We start from the raw sequence: 10,515 nt of genomic DNA, 5'->3' as shown, positions 1-10,515 counted from the left end.
GGAAGATCGCGAGCATATGTTCTTTTGGTGTTTGATGTCTCGGGCGCGCTATTAGCATCCGCCCGTCTTTCTCTTCGCAAGCGTGTGGTCTACTCAAACACCTAATGGTCTACAACCTCGATTTGACCCTTCATTATCCTCCTCATGCCACAGAAGCTTTGGGATGCTAGAAACTCAAAATTCTATCAAACTACGGTAGCTCTCTTTCTCTCTCTCTCTCTTGGTCTTTAATATAGTGATCTCTTTGAAAATCAATCTGATGTAATTCTTGTGACCTTTTTGTTGGGATCCGATGAATTATGGATTTATGATCAAATTCTTCATTGAATCTATATGAGTCTTTTGAAGTTTCTTTGTTGCGTAATTTTATGCCTTTGTATTTCTCTCTCGTCTATTAGTGTACTTTGCCCAAGTTTGATTGATTTATCTTCAGTTGGGGAGGTGCTTTGTAGTGGGTTCAATCCTGCAGTGATCTAGTCCAATGACAGAAAGGACAAAGTCACATATTATGTTGTTGCCACTAAGGATAAACGACGGGGTTAATCTTATTACTGGGTTTTCTCCTGTCTATATTATATCATCTTGCTTATTGTGTTACTCTGTTTCTTGTGAACTTAATACTTTGAGATGCATGTTGGATAACGGTCTTGGGATGGAGTAATAGTTGTGGACGTCAATAAGTTTAACGGTTTACTTATCACATACGTAATGCCTATGTGAGATTATGACATGAATGATCATAGTTATAATTTGCGATATTCTGACAATTTCATAACAATAATTTGTCTACCATGCCACTGCATGCTTTTGCAAAAGATGACACTAGTGAACCTATGGCCCTTAAGTCTATTTTACATCCATACAAAAACTCCTAAAATCGCTCTTTTACTTTTTTGCCACTTTGCCCTATCACTATTTGCTTTTAATCTTGTAACTAGTTAAAACAAGGGGATTGATAATCCCCTTGCCTTTGTTGGGTGCAGGAAATTTATTTGTTTGTGTGCAGGTACTGCCAACGTTATTAGATCGGTGTCTCCCATCGGTTCGATAAACCTTGGTTCTTAACCGAGGGAAATACTTTCTACTGTTGTGCTACATCACCCTTTCTCTTTGGGAAAATCCAGCAACTCCATCATGACTAGTACACTTAAGTAAAAGATGGCTCATGGGTATATAAAGACTAGTCTAAGGTTGAATATTCATGACTCATGGCAACCACTCATTATCCTCCATATGAAGACCTCTTATAGACTTGGGCTTCTTTACTCCTTATCTTTTTCTCCCTATAAGCCACCAAACTGCGTGAAATGCCTTCGTTCCCTCGAACCTCCATTGTTCTAAGAAACCTTTTAATACCAGTTTGATTCCAATGCATACAGACAGGTAGCTCATCAATTTTTTTATTTTTTAAAAACCCACTATTCCCGCGCAACCTTTTAATCCCGATTTCGTTCCATTGCATACAACTAGATAGCTAATCAGGCTTTTTAATGATGGAGTAAGCTTTATCTAATGGGGAAGCATGCATGGTTGCGCACATGGCTAAAGTACACTGCACATGGTTGATCGGTGTGAAGAATGATTTACTCAAAACTGATTCAACTCGCATTTTATCTTTCTATGCGAGTATTTTTTATGAAAGCACATCTATAGTTGCTATAGTTGTTTTAGCTTTAGTCGAGGTTTGAAATGTCTTTGCCATCTCTAATCAACGATCGTCTCATATCGCTTCTTTGATATATTGTCAATGTAACAAATTAACAGAACAAAGATCACACTCATTTTCAGCATTTTCATCAAGTTTTCTTTAGATGCTTACTCTAAACAACATTTCTTTCAAACATGATTCTTTGTCATCAATTTATACTATGTTTCATATTTTTAAACATCAAATTATTTGTTAACAGTTCTCGCAGCAACACGCGGGACATCATCTAGTTCCTATGTAGGATAGGGATCAATCATTCACATTTGAAATAAAGAAAAACATTATTACTTGGTTCATAGAATAGGAATCATATGACAAAGAAAGTGAGTTGACATGCCTACAGTGAAAGAAAGAATTTTTTCATTGAGTCTAAGCTAAGGCCTTCTTTGGTTTAGAGAAATTTTGTAGGAATTTTAGAGGATAGTAATTTGTTGAAAAAACTCCTTTGAAGCCTTTGGTTTAGAGAAATGGATTCCTATTCCTATGTACTCACTCTTTTTCATAATACGTGTCGTGATACAGGGAGTAGGATATAAACCAATCTTTCACATTTCAAAGAAATAAAAATAGCCTAGACTCAATGAAAAATATGATATCTTATGAATCAAGTGACATTTATTTGCTAATAAAAATTAAGATCCATATCATCTCATTTCTAATAGTTCTCCATCGTCGTATTACGACCAAAGGAGGCCTAAATTCCCTAACAAACAAACAAAAACAAAGGAGGCCTAAAAACGTCGACGGCGAGAGGATAGCCCAAGCCCATCTGACACCCTGACTCTCTCTTCCCCTAATCCCCGCGAAGGAAAGCGAAATGTGAAAAATCGCGGAGCACACCCTCGTTCGTCCCCGTCGTCCGCCAGTGCCAGTGGCAACCAATTCGGTCTCCCCTTCCCCAAATCTCGCTCCACAGTCCGGCTCCGGCTCCGGCTCCACACGGCGCGCCGACGGTCAACCTTGGCGCCTTGTCTCGCGTCCGCGGCAGCTCGGCGCAACGGTGGGCGCCTCCGCCGGACAAGCAGTAGCGTTCCAGTAGCAAGGCGACCCCGCTATTATCAGGCACTCTCTCGACTGGCTCGGAGCAATTTGCCACACCGCCTGCTGATTGCGCCCGATTGTTAGGTTGGGGGCATGTCGAGCGCGGTGGTGAACGGGCTGGCCGGCGCCGGCGGCGGCATCATCGCCCAGATCATCACATACCCCCTCCAGACCGTACCAACCCTTCTCCCCTCCCGTTCTCTATAACTAATTCCACTACTCCCCGCTAATCAGCTCACTCCTCTCGCTTCCTGGTGATGTCTCGACAGGTGAACACCCGGCAGCAGACAGAGAGGTCAGCGAAGAAGAAGAAGGCCGGTGGCGGTGGCTCCGACGCTTCCACCCTCTTCCAGATGCTCCAGGTGATTCCTCTTAGGTTTATCATCATTTATTTACAGTTGCCAATGCTAATGTCCTAGTGGTTAATTGTGGAACTGCAGCTGGTCCAAACGGAAGGCTGGGGTGGGTTGTACAGCGGCCTCAAACCCTCACTTATTGGCACCGCTGCCTCGCAGGTAAATACAATAGTTTTGTAATTCTTGATCTGTTTTTCTGTATGTGCAACATTATTCTCGAACAATCATAGACCTATGGTGTTCTTTCCCAGTACGCGACACTTGATAATTCCATCTAGTCTGATTTTCTTATGTACTAGTACTCCCTCCGTTTTTATTTAGTCCGCATATTAGCTTTGGTCAAAGTCAAGCTTTGTAAACTTTGACTAAGTTTATAAACAAAAATATTAATATATACAATAATAAATCAGTACTATTAGATTCATTGTTGAATGTACTAACACATCATATAGATTTGTTATGGTAAATGCTTATAATTTTTTCTATAAAGTTGGTCAAACTTTATGAAGTTTGACTTCAGTCAAACCTAATATGCAGACTAAATAAAAACGGAGGGAGTATCATATTTGTGTTTTTTCATTTGCAGGGAATCTATTACTACTTCTACCAGCTTCTCAAGAACAAGGTGGAAGATGTGGCAGCTGCTCGTGGGAAAAAGGGCCTAGGGGATGGCACTGTTGGGATGTTTTCTTGGCTTGTTATTGCAGCTGTTGCTGGGTAAGTCAACCTACTTGCATTCGTTCAACGGACCAGTCACTTATTTTTCTTGAAATGATAATGTAAGAAATCCTGGATGGGGCTGTTCAGTTATCTATTGGTGTTAGTGTAAGAGGGCATTCCAGCAGCATGGATGCAATCAAACAAAGGCTTTTGCAGAAGAGTTGTGCACTTGCCTGTGGAAGCTTTGACTTTGACATGAACATGTAAATGTTCACTGACTGTTGAAACTTGAAATCATTTTGAACTAGATAGCAGATGATAATATGCAATTAATGCTAATGTATGGGCAGCTATGAGCCTATGACTGTTGCCCTGATCCTGCCTGTGACTGACCGAAGCAATGGTTCACATTAAGCTGTAAGCTTGTAATTCTGTCCAGCCAAGGCTGTTTCTGTTCTGATGAATTATAATTTTATACCATATCCCAAACTCAATCACCTTACACTCCTTCATAGTCGTCTAGTGGATTATATCCCCTTCACAAGAAAGATCAGAGACAACTTCTAGATGAAATTTATCTTTAGTGACATGTGTTGGGTTCGTTGCAGGGACAAGTATAACGGGAATAACCAACCAGGGATGAACATAATGCGTAAACTACTAAATAATAGGAATATTCCATAAGGATATCAGGGTTCTATTTCCCCTCAGCCATCTAGTTTCATTACCTCTGTTGTAGCTCTGCAGTCCTTTCATCCAGGTTGTATCTGTTTGGATTATGCATCTTTAAGTTATTCATGAATATCGTGCCGTGTGTTTCAGTTCTTGGCAGTTATCTTGGTTTATTTATTGGTAAAAACTGAAGCATCTGTATGAATAAAAAAAACCGAGTTGCATGAGATACTGAGATTGATCCTTAGGCATGCTCATGGAATCCTTTCTGTGCTTCAGGTCAATCAATGTTCTTCTTACAATTCCAATATGGGTTCTTGTCACACGTATGCAGGTAAACTTTATTAAACGAACTTCCTTTAAAAATTTGGCATGAGAACCACTGAATTTTGTTGAACAAAAGAGTTACCAGAAGACTACAAGATTCGAAATAGGCTTAACGAGACCCTATTGTAGTGAAAGCAGTGCGACGATTTCCACTACATCCTAATACGTGTGTACTGTGTTTGCTCTGTCTTTGATGATGACAAGGAGTCCACAAACGGGCCCCATTCCACTACCAAAGCACAATGGTTACTACTCCCTCCGTCCCATAATATAAGACTTTTTTTGACTCTAGTGTAGTGTCAAAAAACGTCTTACATTATGGGACGGAGGGAGTACTTATTAGGCCACGCCATCCTTTTGTGAAATTAGTTGGAAGTCCATACGGTCGTTACCAGGCCTGTACTAGTAATGCAACCACTATTACAAAAAACTGTGCAAAGGTTTTGCTCACTCTAAGAATAACAATTATAACGCAACCACTAATAGTTTGCAATGTCTCTATATGCTATTCCATAGAAAGTAATGCTTTACTTATATCTGATCAGCAGATGATTTCCCCTCCTACTTTTCAGACACATACACAGGCAGAAAGGAAGGTGATAGAGTCCAAGAGGGAGCTTTTGCTTAAGGAAATATCCAGGGCCAATCCAATGGATGCTCATATTCTTAAGGATAGATTAGCTAAGCTTGATTCTGAAAAACCTCGCCCATATGGCACACTTCAAGCAGTGAGCACTCTTTTTCTCAAGTTGTCGAATGTTCTTACTATTCGGATTCCTTAGAAAATACTAAACATAGAAATTAAAATACCGTTTCTCTTTTTAAAATGTAATCACTGATGACGTTTCTGCTGGAATTGTTGAGTTTAAACTTCAAGTTACATTAAGCTTGCCTGTAGAGCCCATGAGCACCAGACAGGCCGAGCATTCATCTAGATCCACTCCACCAACTATTTATCTCGAATTTGTTCGATCACCTTATTTCTGTAGGCTTGATTACTGCACCCTATATGACAAATATCATCTGCTAAAACTTCCATCTGTATATTTGAACAGTAATGATGACTGGCATTAGAACACCGTAGTGTCCAGTCTTGCTAATTAACTTTCTACTTCTCAACTGAAGTTACGAGACATAATTATACTTACTACTATCAGTGTTAAACAGATCCGGGAGGTCTATCGTGAATCAGGCATAAGTGGATTCTGGAAAGGACTTATTCCGACACTAATTATGGTTAGTTATCTGTTTCAAGAACATCAGAACCAAAATTTAGTGGACATATATGTAATAACATTGGTTGAACCATGTGAACCTTCAGGTATGCAATCCATCAATTCAGTTTATGATATATGAAACACTGTCAAAGCATCTCAAGTCAAAGCGGTCTGGAAAGCGATTCCCCAAGAAGAATATCACTGCTATGGAGGTAAGGGATGTTTATCTATAGTTCATGTCTCTATGTTCACGAATATATGTTATTTTGGACTGTTTAATTACTGACTGTTAACTGTTAGCATACTGTCTTCCTAGAAGCTTTATTTTTCTGTTTCTAGAAATTTGCATGTACCTGTGACTGTCTTCCTAGAAACTTTGTTTTCTATGTACTATTTATCCAAGTGCAGGTTTATATCTCTTATATATATGAATAGAAGTACTTGCTTGATGCTTCATATAGTAAATATTCTTCATTGGTGATGCAGTTATCTCAGATCACTTCTCCGTTACATGATTGTATTTCAACATACACACTGTGATTATTTGAGAAAGCTAGATCATTTATTGGCACAAAGGGTCAGGACATTATATATACTGTTTTTAGGCATGCTTGCATGTTGTACAATGTCCAGCTTGGGAGGTGACTTCAGGGAGGAGGATCCTTGACTCCTGGTTATTTCTTGCTCCATTTTGGTACAAATGCAATGCATATCTGTTTATTGCAGTTAGACAATTAGTTATTTCTCTTTGTCTCATTCCACATCCCAGATCTATATTTGTTTATTTGTACTTCAAATCCAAAGCTAAACAACAGTACAAGCTTTTGGAAATATTCTCACATATATTTCTATGTTTCATTCTCAGTATTTTCCCTTGAACAGGTATTCTTAATAGGTGCAATGGCAAAGCTGGGAGCTACTCTTGTGACCTACCCGTTGTTAGTGGTCAAGGTAAAAATATACTCCCTCCGTTCCGAATTACTCGTCGCAGAAATGGATGTATCTAGATGTATTTTAGTTCTAGATACATCCATTTCTATGATGAGTAATTTGGAACGGAGGGAGTATTTGGCAGTTCATCACCTGCAAAGTTTATCACTAATGTGCTGCCCTACCCATACTTATCTGAAGCACATCTTTAAAAAATAATTTATGGTAGAAAGATGCCCCTAGTTAGAAAATTTTGGGAAAATCTGAAACATATGGTATTTGTGAACTTATCCAAATGACTCAATTGGATTATACCAAGCTGAACTGCAAAGCAGACTCTGATAAAAAGGGGTTTCTTTCCATTTTGTTACCTTGTTTCCCAGTTCTAGCAAAGAAACTACTACTTGATCTCCTGCAGTGCAGTATTGAGAAAAATAGCCCCATCAGTAGGCTCACCATCTAGTACCTGACGCATAGCATCATGAATGTCTGGTTCTGTCATCTATGTGACCACACAACAGCATGCAAATTTCACTCAAAAAGAGTTTAATCTAGATCTGCTGTGGAATGTGAATGCAACTAGTTGATCAGGCATGCATGCAACTACACAGCCTATTCCGTGTGGTTTGAAATGGGGTTTACTTTAACAGCAAAGAAATTATGTTATGTTCAATCTGTTTTGATCATGTATTTTACCCCTTGCAGTCTAGGTTGCAGGCAAAACAGGAAATTGGCAGGAACGCGGCGTCCAGATATACAGGTATCTTTCACCAGCATTTAACCAAAACTTGTAAAAAACGTCGGAGTTTTAATGGCTTTCTGAACCAGTGTGCTCTGATTGTGCACGATCTGCTGTATCCTCGTTTTATGCTTGTGCATCTACTCCTGTCACCTCTGTTCAAAAGTGGCATGAGATTGACCGCCTGTATTTACCAGGTACATTAGATGCAATATTGAAGATGATTCGCTACGAGGGATTGCATGGATTTTACAAAGGAATGGGTACAAAGATTGTACAGAGTGTTCTTGCCGCCTCGGTCCTTTTTATGGTGAAGGAGGAGCTGGTTAAGTTTGTAGTTCTTTTAGTTGCCAGGAGCAGGACTCTGCTTCTTACTAGATCTAACAAACTATAGATCTTGTTCTCTGATCAGATTATTTTGTTGTCTCCACATGTAGTATTCCTTTTGAAAATGCACTTTCAGTTCTTTATTAGTCAGAAAATCTTAAATATCTCTAATTGCTAAAGATGTTCTTCTTTGTGGCGTGAGTTCCTCTCTTCGAACCATCTGTGAACTCTGTAACATCTGCTACCTTTGAAATATATTCAGGTGGGGAGTCTTTCCCCCCGGTGACCATTTCAAAAATAATTACTGCCTCAGGAAATCCATAGTCTGAGTCCCAGACATTGATTTATTTTTGGTTTATTGAACCGGGGGGCATGAGCCGTATGGCGGTGTGCGACGTTTGGTTGTCACTGTCTCAGTGACGCTGTCGTTTGGTGCAATGGCAGTTGACCACTGGCATCAAGAGCTGTCTGGCCAGTTATTTCATCGAAAGCAGCTAGCTGAATCGAGTTTGTTCACTGGTAATCGCTACTCCCTCCGGTCCATAATAAGTGTGTCTGTGTTTTTTTTTTTTGCATAAAAAGGCAGGCCGCAGTCTACCTTGTATATATTCCAAAGCCAGACCATAAGGTCTGAGGATTGTTAGAGTACAAAGGATGCTAGCTAGATCGCTGCATCAGAAAAAGAGTACAGCAGGATAAAGATGAACTGGTCTAAGAAGCGGCTGAAAAAGAATCCGCTTTGCACAGAAGAAAAGTTTGCAAGGAACTGTCGTTCGTTCTGGTGCACCAGAGACGTAGCATCTCCGCTATAGCAGCCCCGGAAGCAGTATGTGATATGGCCACTTTGTCAAATATTTTGGCGTTGCGCCACTTTCCAGAGTTGAGCAGCACATGCAGCGATCAGCACAACCCAGTGATGACAGACCGCCTTCATTTTGGGCACAAAGTCCTGCAAGGAGAGTGATGCAATTGCTTGCTGAAGTAGCCCGAGCTTCTGCCATAAGTGCAGTGAGCGGGTGCGCATCGCAGAGTAATATGATCAATAGTTTCTTCCGCCGGGCAGAGATCGCAGAAAGGGTACTCAATATTATTCCATTGCTTGCGGAGCATGGTCGTTCTGACGTTCAAACGCCCTCTGTGAGCAAGCCAAAAGAAAACTCTCCATCTCTTCGGAATCACCTTGTTCCAAACTACGTCGGCCGGTGCCCAAAGGGCCCCCCTGAAGGTGAGCAAACTGTAGAAATCTCTAACTGCTGCAGGCTTATCAGAAAAGATATGAACTCGAGAGTCGGAGAGGCCTGCAGAAGGTGTGTGGGCAGAGGCGAGTAGCTCACTCAAAGCATGAAGCTCCTGCGTAGCAGTCCTTGAGAGATCGGGGTGAAGCTCCAAGGTCCAACGACTGGGGTATTGTGTAGCAGTCCTTGAGAGATTGGGGTGAAGCTCCAACGTCCAACGACTGGGGTATTGCGAGGCAACCGAACACTGCTTATCTTTGGCAAAGGAGAACAGAGTGGGGAAGAGCTGATTTGAAGTGCGTGGCACCATTTGTCTTGTCAAAAAGCAGTTAGTTTCCCATCTCCCACATGACAAAAAGATGTTTGTTGCACCATACGTATATATTTTGCCATGGCTCTCCAGATAGGCGTGTCTGTTGCCCTCAGTTTGTCAGGCAAACTTTTGCTTAGATATCTATATTGGAACCATCGATAGCATGGAATTGATGAATGATAATCCCCAAATGCAAGGAATCATCGTAGCAATTCCCAAAGGCGGAAGTGATAAGTATGGAGTGTCGAACCCACAAGGAGCTAAAGGTAAGATCAATATTCTCTCAAGTCCTATCTACCACTGATACGACTCTACGTACACCGAACGTTTGCTTCATCTAGAAACGAGAAATAAAACTACGTTGTGGGTATGAAGAGGATAGCTTTGCATGATACTGGAGAGCTAAAACATAAAAATAGGTGCTGTTAACATAAAGTTAGAATATATTATAATATATTACAAATAGCGAGTGTGGAATAATGATGGGTCGGTGTGCGCAATTTGTCCTAGGCAATTGTTAACAAGATCGGTGGTCGTTATTGCAAGTTTATATGAGGGAGAGGCATAAGCTAACATACTTTCTCTCCTTGGATCATATGCACTTATGATTGGAACTCTAGCAAGTATCCGCAACTATTAAAGATCATTAAGGTAAAACCCAACCATAGCATTAAAGTATCAAGTCCCCTTTATCCCATACGCAACAACCCACTTACTCGGGTTTAAGCTTCTGTCACTCTAGCAACCCACTATAAGCGAATCATGAACGTATTGCAACACCCTATAGCAGGAATCCTTCACGTGCGCGCGGTACGGAAGGCACCATAGGACAACACCAAAATAAAACATACAACTCAAACCAATGTAGATCATCAATCAACCCAAAGACAAAAGAAATTTACTCAAAACATCATAGGATGGCAACACATCATTGGATCATAATATGTGGCATAAAGTACCATGTTCAAGTAGGGGATTACAACGAGGTGA

General features: G+C 40.6%; 1 protein-coding gene across 2 annotated transcripts; it reads left to right on the top strand.

Annotated features, from left to right (window-relative positions):
• The first annotated feature begins 2,484 nt into the window (after positions 1–2,484).
• Positions 2,485–8,278, top strand: LOC119284993 (peroxisomal nicotinamide adenine dinucleotide carrier-like). Of its 2 annotated transcripts, XM_037564183.1 has the most exons (12): positions 2,485–2,770; positions 2,834–2,923; positions 3,019–3,111; positions 3,190–3,264; positions 3,692–3,822; positions 4,717–4,771; positions 5,337–5,492; positions 5,932–6,000; positions 6,086–6,193; positions 6,864–6,932; positions 7,617–7,671; positions 7,848–8,278. In XM_037564183.1, the coding sequence occupies exons 2-12, from the start codon at positions 2,843–2,845 to the stop codon at positions 8,042–8,044; spliced, it is 1,089 nt and encodes a 362-aa protein (XP_037420080.1). In that variant the 5' UTR covers positions 2,485–2,770; positions 2,834–2,842; the 3' UTR covers positions 8,045–8,278. The 2 variants fall into 2 exon arrangements, with proteins under 2 accessions (XP_037420080.1, XP_037420079.1); XM_037564182.1 differs by having other exon boundaries at positions 2,486–2,923.
• The last annotated feature ends 2,237 nt before the right edge of the window (positions 8,279–10,515 follow it).

This window comes from Triticum dicoccoides, chromosome 4A, assembly GCF_002162155.2.
Source record: "Triticum dicoccoides isolate Atlit2015 ecotype Zavitan chromosome 4A, WEW_v2.0, whole genome shotgun sequence".
In the NCBI taxonomy this organism is placed as follows: domain Eukaryota; kingdom Viridiplantae; phylum Streptophyta; class Magnoliopsida; order Poales; family Poaceae; genus Triticum; species Triticum dicoccoides.
The sequence above is the reverse complement of the archived record's forward strand: the minus strand, read 5'-3'. Positions and strand labels throughout refer to the sequence as shown.

What these genes read in the sequence shown, in the direction of transcription:
- LOC119284993 (XM_037564183.1), top strand. Translation starts at nt 2,843, where the DNA reads ATGTCGAGCGCGGTGGTGAACGGGCTGGCCGGCGCCGGCGGCGGCATC. An exon ending in TCACATACCCCCTCCAGACC is followed by an intron (nt 2,924 to 3,018) that starts GTACCAACCCTT and finishes ATGTCTCGACAG; the next exon opens with GTGAACACCCGGCAGCAGAC. An exon ending in GTTATTGCAGCTGTTGCTGG is followed by an intron (nt 3,823 to 4,716) that starts GTAAGTCAACCT and finishes TCTGTGCTTCAG; the next exon opens with GTCAATCAATGTTCTTCTTA.